At 45.4% G+C, this 13,372-nt stretch overlaps 2 protein-coding genes across 2 annotated transcripts; both read left to right on the forward strand.

Moving 5' to 3' along the window:
* Positions 1-914: 914 nt before the first annotated feature.
* Positions 915-6,101, forward strand: BBBOND_0001170 (hypothetical protein, conserved; the record flags this gene model as incomplete). Its single annotated transcript, XM_012914960.1, has 1 exon — positions 915-6,101. The coding sequence occupies one exon, from the start codon at positions 915-917 to the stop codon at positions 6,099-6,101; it is 5,187 nt and encodes a 1,728-aa protein (XP_012770414.1).
* Positions 6,102-7,529: 1,428 nt separating this feature from the next.
* Positions 7,530-12,860, forward strand: BBBOND_0001180 (hypothetical protein, conserved; the record flags this gene model as incomplete). Its single annotated transcript, XM_012914961.1, has 1 exon — positions 7,530-12,860. One exon carries the CDS (start codon positions 7,530-7,532, stop codon positions 12,858-12,860), a length of 5,331 nt encoding a protein of 1,776 aa, XP_012770415.1.
* Between the last annotated feature and the right edge of the window lie 512 nt (positions 12,861-13,372).

A 13,372-nucleotide genomic window follows, 5' to 3' on the forward strand; every position in this document is an offset into this window, starting at 1 on the left:
ACATCGCTCCTTAACCCACTCTACATCGCTCCTTAACCCACTCCACATCGCCGCTTTACCCACTCTACATCGCTCCTCTATCCACTCTACATCGCCCCTTTACCCACTCTACATCGCTCCCTAATCCACTCTACATCGCTCCTCTATCCACTCTACATCGCTCCCTAACCCACTCTACATCGCTCCTTTACCCACTCTACATCGCTCCCTAATCCACTCTACATCGCTCCCTAATCCACTCTACATCGCCCCTTATCCACTCTACATCGCTCCCTAACCCACTCCACATCGCTCCCTTATCCACTCTACATCGCCCCTTTATCCACTCCACATCGCCCCTTAACCCACTCTACATCGCTCTCTAACCCACTCTACATCGCTCCCTAACCCACTCTACATCGCTCCTTTATCCACTCTACATCGCTCGAATTACCCCGCCATAATACCGCTATGACCTCCATTAATTATGACCATAACTGGTTGTTACTTCCCACACCCGTCGTTATGATGATGCTACTAAGAAAGCCTTGAAGGACATTGACTCCAAGCTTGTTAGCCTTGGTCAGCTTGCTGGACAGCTTGGGAGTTTCATTGGTCAAAGTGAGAGTGTTAAGAAAGCCGTTGATAATGCTTTAGATATCCTTACTGAACAACAAAAAAAGTGTAAAAACTTCAGTAATCTTCCAAATTCTCATGATTGTCAAGATCCTTCGAATTGTCAGAGCATCACTCAGCAGATAGAGAAACTTAAGAGCCTTAAAAAAGCAAATGAAACTAATCAAAATAATCCACGTGATTTACTTACTAACCTCTGCACCGGCCTCGAGAAATTCCTCGGCTTCAACTCTGAATCTAAAGGCTACGACGGCACTGGGATTGTGTACTCTGACCTTGACAGGCTGTGTGACGGGGTGATGGCGTTTTTGAGTGGAGTGCTTGGTGCGGTGAAGGACGAAAATGAAGTGACAACTTATGATAAAAACATCACTGATCCTGAGAAAAAGCTTCAAAAAGTACTAGACACCTTAACTAAAAATATTGGCTCCGGGCGTGCTGGGCTTGCGGCGTCTGTCGACGCGGTGAAGAGGTGGTTGGAGGGGTATGGAGAGAAATTAGATGAAAAAACGAAAAATGTTATCGATAAAATAAATTTAATATTTCATAAAACACACGAAAATACAATGATTATAGAAAATTTTAAAGATGATGGTTTAGCTGCGATGAACAATAAATTTGGTGAGTTGATGAGGGACACCATGTTAGTCGTTGGCAGTCTCACTGGAAAAGGAAAATCAATTAACGATGTTGACAAAGCATTGAGAGACAAATTGGCGACGCCAGTTGGCAAGATACAGAGTGCTGTGGATTTGTTGGAGAAGTCGGCGGAAAATCCGCAATTCTCTGAACAGGGTAAGGTGGTAGATTATCAAATAAAAAACCAGGCGGAACTGATGAAGCGAGAAATAGAGGTGAAGTGTGAAGAAGTTGGAATCACACTAGGTAACAAATTAAATGAAATTGATAGTAAAATTGAAGCCATTGAAGCAATGGAAGCCGGTAAATTGAAGATTTTGTTGGAATCTGTTAAATCATTAGTTGAGGTCGTAAAAATAGCTGAAGAAGCGGCCGTAAGTTTGGAGAGTCAGTATGTGGAGCATATTGTTGGGAGCGTGAAAGACATTCATATGCGGGTTAATCACCTTGATACGAAGGATATTGCTGGTGGGTTACAAGAAGTTCACGCTGAGGTTGCTAAGCAGTTAGATGTGCTTCAGATTAAGTTGTCGGAACTACAAACTGTTCACGGAGAGATTGAGAAGCAGGTCGACAGCGGTTTTACCAAAATTAAGACAGATTCGGATAATAAGATAGTTCACCTTAAGCGACAAATTAAGAAAGCAATAGAGGAATATGTTAATACCGAGTTGGGAAAAAAGGTCAAGAATAACTTAGATATGATGTGTGATCTTATAACCAAACGGAATGCAATTGAAGGAGAACCTGGAGACCTAGATAAAATTGTTGACGGTGTTAATAAGTATGCGGAGAGATTCGTAAATTTTAGTGAAAATGTGAAAGGATGGATCCAAAGTATTTTGGAGAGTGCATCTGGAGTCAAGGGATGGTTTGGAGAGTACTTGAAGGAGAATAAGAAAAATAGTGTCCAATTTAAACCGGATATTATAGATACGAGTAACAGTGTAATTAGACCAGGAAAAGCTGGTGAAATCGCAGAGGCAGTTAGGAACGCCTTACAAAATAAGCTTAGCATCCGAATGAATGGCGCCACTGTCAAGCCTGGTGAAAGCAACGTGCAAGGCAATATTGAATCCATTCACAAAAGTATCACATTGTTTGTGAATGATTTGGAAAGAAAGATCACGAAGCAGGAAATTACACATACTGATGGACCCAATACGGTGGTCTCCACTATTGTCGCGGCTATTGAAGGTGTAGTGGTGCAAGCAGGAAGTACAGATAAGAAGTACGGAAATTATTTTCTCAGACGCGCCGTCAAAAGTATTTTAGAAGCACTAAACTCAACCGCCATTCAGTTAGCTAAGGAACTGGAAACGTTTGCCCTCGGATACAAACTAGGCGACAATTTGACTGCGGCGATAAACAGAGTTAAAAACCTCGGAGGTAGAATAGAGAGAGAGCTAATCTCCGATCACTTGTTACCAGGGCAGCTTGGTACCATCATCAACGAAGGAGTCGGCAGTAAGGCTGCAGGTGTTGACTTCAAAACTCCCATCAACGAACTCCTTAAAGAAGCGGTTCATGAGGGTATCGGACTCCTGAATACCGACTTGAAAAGGTACATCACTTCGCAATTAAGCGATATGGATGGCAATATTAAACGGCATATTAATAGGCTAAGCAAAGATGCAACTGGAAGATTGGGGATGGGTTCTATTCAAACTCAGATCACGGAACTGCAGCGTGAAATCGCAGAACTGCAAGAGGCTGCGGGAGGTCTAAAAAACCACGCTGCTATTACGATTAAAAAGCAGGTGACGTCCGTAAAATATAACGTTGCCAGTTTGAGAAAGTCAATCGAGAAAATTGATAGAGACATACAAGCCTTCGATAAGGAGTTATTACAAGACCTCCAAGCATGCAAATTGGCTGTAAATCAAACACGGCGTGAAATGAAAGCGCAGATTACCAAAGTGAAGGAAGGGCTCACCCAAGTTGCGCAAACAGCCTTCAATGCTCTCTACTCTGCGGTGAAAAAGATGTTCGCTGAAGGGCATAAGGCAAACTTGAAAGCGTTGAAGGAGTTAGTGGACGCACAAAAAGATGCGATACAGACCATCGTAGATGAAGATAAAAAAAGCGGTCTCAAAGGGCTGCTACTCGACATGTACAAAGAGAAAGGAAGTCACATCAAGAAATTACAACTTGACAGCGTCAGAGATAGTGAGCGGTTTGAAAGGTTATCTGAGACGTTCAACGCATATTTAACACTAATCTTCACGTACATCACGCAGCAGGTCAAGACTACATGTACGGCGCCATCCTCCGCCTCAACCAAAGAGGTAACCAAATTGCTAAGTAACGTGCAAGGTGCGATTGACATTTTGCTAAAAAATCTGGAAACATCAAAACACTTCAATAAGGTATTCGTGGACGATCTACAATCATTCATTGTTGCACTTAACAAATTCATGCCATCTCACTTCGCCGGGACGCCCAACCCTAAGCTGCTGGACGTAATCAAGAAAGGGCTAAAAGATCTGTATGAGCAGCTGGATAGGGCGTACGTAAGTAGGTATTCTGGTGATAAGTTGCAGCGTGCGTTGCTTGAAAGGAAGGAGAATGTTGACGTCAAGAAACCTGTGCCGGTGGCCGTAGATACCGATGATGATAAGAAATTAACGAAATACGGGAAGAAGGTCGCCAGTATAATGGTAACAATAATTGAAACGTTGCACAATGACCTCGATAGGTTGAGAATAGATTGCAAAGCAAACCCGCAGTCTACTATGAAAATTGCATCTGGTAATAATCTGGGTAGATGGTTCAGTGAACGGGGTTACACGTTGTGCGCTGAAGACGTGATGATGAACGGGGAGTTAAACAAGAAAAAAGGGGTGAACAATATTAATAGCTTACTCATAGGAGCTGGTAAAAACATTTACAGGGATACGTACAAAAACGGTGAGACAACCGTGACGGATAGACTCATGACAAATATTCAACGCTACTACAACGTCTGTCATATGAAGCACAATGGCTCTCCTAAGTATCCATGCTCCGTTAGAGACATGCTGATATGGCTGTGCGGCCTACGTTTCACAGCTGTTTACGATAAGGTTGAAGCCCATTGCTCATCGCTGCATAATGAGAAAGACGAGAAAACACAGCAGATGCCGAATAGAAATGACGAAGTAATGAACAGAATCCTGTCATATGGACTGCCGCAAAATCTTACCCGTACTTGTTCGTTAGCGTATACGCTGCTTCTCGAAATCCAGGGCCACGGCTGCGGTTTCGACCAGGCTGACTATCCCTACGCCTGTAACTTCATGGACAACTCGCGTGGTTTCCACTACCCCGATAGCGTTGGCAGTTTGTTCGATATGTTGGCTGACATTTGTCGACGTCTGCTATGCTCGCTGTACTTTTTACGTGCACGGTGTAGATACACTTTAGCGGACGGCAACGGCTGGGCCGACTGCTCTTATGGCCAACAGGTCCCATCGGCAAGCTGGCAATGTAGCAACCACAAAAGCGGCGAATCAACAAGCGAAGCAACGTGCCAACCAAATGGCCAACCAATGTGCCGATCAACGTGCCAACCAACATCGCCGCTACAGTGCCATCTAATGGACCAGTTACCGGGCTGCTTACCACATAGATTGACCAGCGTCGGCTGCAAATCGGAATGCAATACGTGCCCGAAGACATCTCCTGGACAGCAGTGTGTTACCCCAATGGGATTCTGGGACTTGACTCACGCGGCGTCCAAAGGAGGCACTGGCAAAGACATTTTCGCTGCACTTGAAAAATTATGCAAGGACGGTTCTAGCCCCCTAACTGCTCTCTTACGTGACATTTATTGCTTGTATCCACATCCGCCTAAATCTCTGGGCGATATGTTCACGTTCTTCTGTCAGTTGTTCAGGACATGGCGATCGGCTGATAGCTTGAAGAAGCACAAATCGGGGTACATCAACAATGACAGTTTGTTGGCGAACATGACAGACAACACTATAGATGCTGCCTTTCCATTGCCAACATGGTTTCATAAGAATTTTAGCAACGCGAATCTTACTAACGCTATCACAAAATTGTATCATTCCGATGATGAGCACAGACACCCCCTCCCAAAGAATACTGCGGGTAAAGGTACCGAGAACACCGTCGCCAGTAATACTGCAACAAGCATCACTGGAACTAAGGACGCCGCTAACACAAATACCAGCTGCCACTCTGACCTGGCAAGTTTGACGACATTATCGGCTTTGTGCAAGAATTCACCTGCTTGCTCCCCGTACCTGCAACCGCTGTATTTCCATGCCTATAACACATATCCTCAAAAGCACTCGGCATTGTATTTGTCGTGGATTACGTACACCGCATGGAATTTTTGGAATCTGCTCCAAGAGTTGCTGTCTGAATTCCAAAAGATAAGCTGCAAACGTTATGGCTGTGCCTCATGCAATTGCCTTACCGGCAAACATGGTGAGAGAGGAGCCTGTAAATGCGCTTCACTTGTGCAATGTGGCAGTGTCGTCTCAACGTTCCATAAATATGGGTTCACATTTGGAAAAGCCAAAAACTTGATGAACGCAAAAACGTGCGATGTGTTCTGTGAACAGCTTCAAAGAGTTCTCAAATCAGCACACTTCACGCACCTGTTTGATATAATCGATAAATTTGTATTTCATATTAGACTCCCCTTCATCTGGCTGAATGTCGCCCTCTGGCTCCTCTCTCTCCTCTACCTCCTCCACATCATGGTCATCCGCCTCGATCTCCTCCACATCAAATCGCATTTGCATACTCCCTCGAGTCATCGCATCGCTGCTCAATCGCTACTTGCCGCCGCACGTGTTAACAAGCATAACAGGGTGTTTTACCTGCAGCCGTAATCGTACTCACGTGTTTACTATCCACACTCACCTAGCATCACCTACTCACCTAACTTATAAATTGTGCTTTAATCTGTTGTATCACTCATTAATCGTTGTATGTGATTGTGTAATTGTTAACTAAAGTGCTGAACAAGGTGCTGACCAATGCCATGACCAATGTGATGACCAATGTGCTGACCAATGCCACGACCAATGTGCTGACCAAAGTGGTGACCAATGCCATGACCTAAGTGCTGACCAATGCCATGACCAAGTTAATGGTCACGGCAGCGATGACTAGGTCACGGCAGCGATGACACGGTCACGGCAGCGATGTCATGGTCACGGCAGCGATGACATGGTCACGGCAGCGATGACATGGTTACGGCAGCGATGACATGGTTACCAAAGTGGTGATTATTATCCACTCTACATCGCCCCTTTACCCACTCCACATCGCCCCTTTGACCACTCCACATCGCCCCTTTATCCACTCTACATCGCTCCCTAACCCACTCTACATCGCCCCTTAATCCACTCTACATCGCCCCTTAATCCACTCTACATCGCCCCTTAACCCACTCCACATCGCCCCTTTATCCACTCTACATCGCCCCTTAACCCACTCTACATCGCCCCTTTATCCACTCTACATCGCTCCTTAACCCACTCTACATCGCTCCTTAACCCACTCTACATCGCTCCCTAACCCACTCTACATCGCCCCTTAACCCACTCCACATCGCTCCCTAACCCACTCTACATCGCCCCTTTATCCACTCTACATCGCTCCCTAACCCACTCTACATCGCTCCCTAACCCACTCTACATCGCTCCCTTATCCACTCTACATCGCCCCTTAATCCACTCCACATCGCTCCTTAGTCCACCCTACATCGCTCCCTTATCCACTCTACATCGCCCCTTTACCCACTCTACATCGCCCTTTATCCACTCTACATCGCCCCTTTATCCACTCTACATCGCCCCTTTATCCACTCTACATCGCCCCTTTGTCCACTCTACATCGCCCCTTTGTCCACTCTACATCGCCCCTTTATCCACTCTACATCGCTCCCTTAACCACTCCACATCGCTCCCTAATCCACTCTACATCGCTCCTTTATCCACTCTACATACCTCGAATCACCTCGCCATAATACCGCTATGACCTCTATAAACCATCCTAATAACTTGTGCTTTGTCCCCCTTCACTTCCCTTCTTCCACCTCTTGCCACTGCCCTGACCATGTGCCGCCTAGTGAGCTTGACCAGAAATTTGACAAAATTTAGAACCCTAAAAATACCTCAAATAACAACCCTACTAACATCCTTAATAACCTTTGCTCTGGCCTTCAGACTTTTCTCGGCTTCAACTCTGAGACTAAAGGCTACGACGGCTCTGGGATTGTGTACTCTGACCTGGACAGGCTGTGTGACGGGGTGATGGGATTTTTGAGTGGTGTGCTTGGTGCGGTGAAAAACACTCAGACATACAATGTCGGTAAAAATACATTAAATTCGGTAAGTAATGAAATTAACAAACATCTTTGCTCAGGGCACGATGGTTTCACTACGCTCCTTCCCCGTCTGACTAATGAGATCGGGAAGTACAACACAGAAGTGAGAGACTCCAATGAGAAAGTTAAGAAGCCCATTGAAGAGTTGTTAAATCAGGTGGGTGATGCATTTATGAACAAGGTACAAAATATATTGCCGCAGGAAAATGAGGGTGAAGATCCCGAGAAAGTGCAGGCGGCGGAGAAGCAAGTGAACGAAATGTTGGCCAATGACATAAAAACATTCACTAATAAATTTAACGTAGCTTTTCAATTTAAAGATAATAAAGTAGATAAAGCAGAGATGAAAACTGCAATAAGGTATCTAAATCCCACGTTGCAAGTCAGGGTGAACAGCGCCTTGAAGGCAGTGCACCATGAGATTAAGAGGCTGGAAGAGCTGTCGAGGAAGGAGCATAAGAATTTGGAAGCGACAACGAATTTGATTAATGCTAAACTCACAGAAATTAAATGCACCGTAACAGAACAAATTAAATTAAAAATTAATGAACTTGTTGAGGGTCTGAGAAATCTCGTCAAGTTCATGTTGTCTGCCCTTGAGAAAGTCAAGAGTGCGATGGCCAGCTACATTGTCAAATTGGAGACGTGGATAAAGGAGGCGGACGGGAGTGTAAAACATTCCATCAGCGAGGCTGGAGCAATCGCACAAAAAGCTGTCGGAAAACAACACCAGCATGAGCTCAAGGTAAAGGCGGAGGCCGAATTGAAAGCCATTGAGAAAACGCTTGAAAATTACATCACCGGTATGGTAAGTCAAATAAATGATAACGTGACTGCGGCGCTTAAGCAGGTGATACAAACGGACGAGGCGATTAAGAAGGATCTGTACACCGTGAAAGGTAAGATAAAGGAGGCGGTTATGGCATTAGGGGAGAAGTTGGATAAGGATGTGAGAGAAGGATTGTGGAATATGGAACAAAAAATCAGTGGACATCTCACACGTATTGTAAGTAGCGCACAGAGTTTTGATACAGAATTTAGAAAAACTACACATGCTGCTGCAGCGACTATTCAAGGGTTGTATGAAGATTTTAGTAAAATCAGCAGTCTCACGGAGCTTGATACGATTGAGAGAGCGTACGGAGGCACAGTGCAAGCCCCTTTATTGAAGGCCATAGGTGGAAGACAAAATCCGTTTCAGAAGCTTACAGAATATATACGAAAGTTGAATGATGAAATCATGGAACCTGTAAAGACGCTGATGGATGACATAGGCGCAGGTATAAAAGGGTCTGTTAGTAAATTTGAAATACATAACGCTCTCAATAATTCTAAGGTTAAATCTGCAGTCACGTCACAACTCGAAGCGCTAAAGGGGATTTTAAATGATAATGGCAGAATTCCCAAAATCGGTACAGTTCTAATTGGCGACGAATCCATTACTACATATGGTGCAACTCCACTCACATTGAAAACTAATCTCTCGAATTCGGAAATTTTCGACACTGTGATCCAGAAACTTTCTAGAAACCAGATCGTAGATACAGGTGAAGTAGAGAAACTCTTCAGCACTCTCGGCAATATTGCCACAACAGTCACCCGGCACACCCAAAACGTTGTTCAAAACGTAATGCAGAATATTAAAAACAAAATTGAAGAAGAACTTAAGGATACCGTTGGGGCAGTTGAGTTGCGATTCTCGGATTTTAGCCAGCTGGTCACTGACCGCAGTGGACGTTCCGTGGGCCCTGTCTCTAATAAAGCTGAAGGCCTCCAGTGGCTGATTACCAAGTTTGAGAAGAACGTAAAACAAACCATTGAAACGCTGCAGTCAACGTTTAACGATACATTTAAGCAAACTGGTGCAATTCCTCGAGGTAAAGACAAATATGAGTTTGGACCGAAGCTCATGGAAGCATTCAACACCACTAACGCTGATCTCGTAAAGGGAGACGTTATGCAGAACAAACAAAATGTGCTTGACGAACACATCGGGCATGATATTTTGGCAGGTTCAGGCGACCAAAATAAAATTGCCGAAATTGCTGATACTTTCACAAAATACAGGCAGCAAATCGTGAGAGATAGCCTAACCAATCCTGACCCAAACCAGCTACAAGGCAAACTCCCCGAGGCTATCAGTGCGATTAAAACCACTGCCTCCGGCATCACCGTCCAAGGAACGAAACTGTCGATGGACAACCTTGGTAAGAAAATAACATCCGACCTCGAAGCCCTTCTAAATGCGTTTTCTGCAACTGGTAAAGTCGTGAAGGATAAATTGGTACAGCTGCAGAAGGACATTGGTATGGGTACTAAAAATGATAATACACTACAGAAAATCCACGACAAACTCAGTGATATTCTTACCAAAGATTTCGCGAAAGCCATCGACGAGGCGAGAAACTTCGACGCCATTGCTTCCACAAGATGCCGAGAAACCATCGGACTACTCACTGAACACGTGAATTCCTGTGCTTCGTCCGCAATGTCCACACTCACTACCCACGCCCACCAACAATACGTCCTTTCCCTCAAAGAAGCGCTGACGGCGTTCGCTGACAAGGTTCACAGGGAGTTGAACATGTTGGTTGGTCCTATAAATAACGATCTACATGCGGGACTTAAGGGGTTTATGCATAAAATCGAAGAGAGTTTGGTGAAGAAAATTGAAGGAATTACGACTATCGATCCCAAGGACTTCACTCAAAAGTCTCCACTCAGTAAGGGAGCAGAAATATTAAATGTTGCCTTCACGTCGTTCTACAATGCGCTGAAACAGCAATCTGGTCTAGTAGCAGACTTCTGGAAAGTCAAAGCATCGGATGAAGCGCTATACATTCTACTGAAAAAGCTATCAAATTCGCAGCACTTTAATAACGAATTTAGAGATAATTGTGATAAGCTTACGAAATCACTAAGGTCATTAACCGCTAACATATTTGCTGCTGACTCAACTTTAATCTGCGATGCATTGAGACACGGCTATACAGCACTGCTCACCGAGCTCGACAAGGCGTACGTGAATAAGTACTCTGGCATAGTATACGCCGAAGAGCTGGTGATGGAGGAGAAAACACTCACCGAATACGGGAAGAGGTGCGCCAAAGTCTTTCTTACGATTCTGAAATTCTATTGCGACGATCTTAACGGGCTGCAGAAGCATTGTGCGGAGAAGTCAGTGTGGAGGGGACGCCAAATATATGCCTCTACAAACAGCAAAGAGAACGCGCTCGGCGATTATTTGAAGAAATGTGGTTACGTGGTTGCCGACAACGAAAAGTCGAACAACGGTGAGTTGCAATGCTCTCCGCTAATGAAGGGTGAGCATATACTTAACAACCTCGATGCGGTGATCCAAAACGCACGAGGCGACGAATACCTTGCAACGTGTAAACCAAAAGAGAAGCAACATGGCTTCAGCGTAGCACACATAATTACGTGCCTTTTCGAACATGCCAATGAATACTTCCGTGTCACCCACCTGCCCATTTCGTCCGCTGGTAGGCACCCGTCTTCCATATATGACATGCTTCGCTGGTTATGTGGTCTGACGTATCACCCCGTGTACGACGATCTGTCGTTGAACGCTTTCAGTGACCTGTTCGAGAAGAAGGAGGAACCAGACTCCAACGTGCAGGGTGACAGCATCCCCGTTAAGGACGAGAAAGAAGATATGCTGGAGGCGCACCCGGCAAACATCACAGCCGTAAATCTGAGAGAGATGCTCACCGAAGTATGCCATTATTCGTACGACGTTCTCACTGCCGTGCTTGGTCACGGCCACGCTGGTGGCATCTACGCCTGCGACTTCAACACTAACCCGGATAGATTGTCCTACCCTAGTAACTCATCTAAATGTCTCGATTTGCTAACTGAGATATGCCTTCGACTATTCCATCAACTGTCGTTCTTGTATAAGCAGTGTACCTATCCCACCCAGCTGGGCGGCTGGCTTGACTGTCATTATGGCAGGGACGTCGGCGGGTCAAACTGGATCTGCAACACCATGCAATGCCCTAACCAAAACGCTGGGCAAACGCACAACCAAACATGTGACCAAAAGTGCAACCAAACACCCAAGTGCGGACTAAAATCGCCACTACAGTCTTTCTTGGAAGACGGCCTGCCAGGGTTCCTGCCGCACCCGTACGGCAAATCTGACTGCAAGATGAAGTGTGATGCGCCAAACCATTTTGGCAAGCCGTGCCAAACGCCGATGGGATTCGCCGATTTAACAAATCTGGCGTCCATTAATGGCACCGGTAAGCGTATCAAAGACGCCCTGCACCAATTTTGCGGCAAAGAAATTAGTCCACTTACCAAATTGTGCAGTGACTTAGTATGTCTTCTGCAACGTCCGCCACAGACTCTCGGTGATATGTTCGCCTTCTACTACAATTTCACCAATCGCTGGACTGTGGGTAGTAACAAGCATAGGGAAGCAGCATTCGATACCGCTGTGAACAATGCAAACTTTGGCGCTACTTATGAGGAGCTGAAGGTTTACTACATTTTTTCTGGCAGTCATTCGGCAGTGTGGAAGGGACATTCTGCTGGTAGTCTCGGTAGTCTCGTTTGCTCATCGAAGGAGTCTATAGAATGCGGCCCGTATTTGTGTCCCGTTAGTCATTTCATATACGGTACGTTCTCATCGAAACACGCCGATAAATATTTGTCGTGGATTGTCTATCAGACAACAACTTTCTACGATCTGCTCAAAAAGTTATATGACGAGTGCAACTCTAACTGCGGTCCAAAGGGATCCAACTGCTTAACGACATCCTGCGTCAAGCAGTGTCCAAGGCATAGAAAACCGCCAACCCCAAAGGAACATCATAGCGATTGTAAATCTATAGTCCAATGCAGAAAAGCACTGCCGACTTTGTCAAAGTACGGGTTCGTGTTTTTACAGCGAGCCAAGTTAAACGGGAAGGATGGACTCGAGAAAAAACGCACGTGCCAAAATTTCTGTGCGGCATTCAAAGAAGTATTTAATAAGGAGTCTATACTTGTCGAACTTATTAGAAAAATTGATGAATTCATATTTGCCATCAGACAGCCGTTTATATGGCTCAACGTCGCACTCTGGTCACTATCCCTCTTCTACCTCATCTGCGTGATGATTGGCAGACTGGATGTGCTCCACATCAGGTCACACCTGAGGATACCGTCATCGCACAAGATAACAGCGCAGTCACTGTTGGCTGCAGCGCAAGTCGGAAGGCTTGCCAAGATATCGTATCTACAACCGTGATCATCGTCACATTTGTAATTCACAGCAACTCACTTAGCGAATCACCTACTCACCTAACCGACAAACGTAGTCTAATGTCTCGAATTACTCTAGCGGCAAACTGTGAACTAAATAGCGTTGAAATTAGGTGATGACTGAACGACCATGCAACGTGCTAACCTAGCACTCAGGCAAAGTGCTAACCTAGCACCCAGGCAAAGTGCTGAGCTAGCACCCAGGCAACGTGGTAAGGTAGCATCCAGGCAAAGTGGTAAGCTAGCAACCAGGCAAAGTGCTAAGCTAGCAACCAGGCAAAGTGCTAAGCTAGCACACAGGCTAAGTGGTAAGCTAGCAACCAGGCAGAGTGGTAAGCTAGCAACCAGGCAACGTGCTAAGCTAGCACACAGGCGAAGTGATAAGCTAGCACACAGGCTAAGTGGTAAGCTAGCAACCAGGCAGAGTGGTAAGCTAGCAACCAGGCAACGTGCTAAGCTAGCACACAGGCGAAGTGATAAGCTAGCACCCAGGCTAAG

The sequence above is a fragment of the Babesia bigemina genome, scaffold Bbigscaff_57355, assembly GCF_000981445.1.
Source record: "Babesia bigemina genome assembly Bbig001, scaffold Bbigscaff_57355".
NCBI classification, from domain to species: Eukaryota; Apicomplexa; class Aconoidasida; order Piroplasmida; family Babesiidae; genus Babesia; species Babesia bigemina.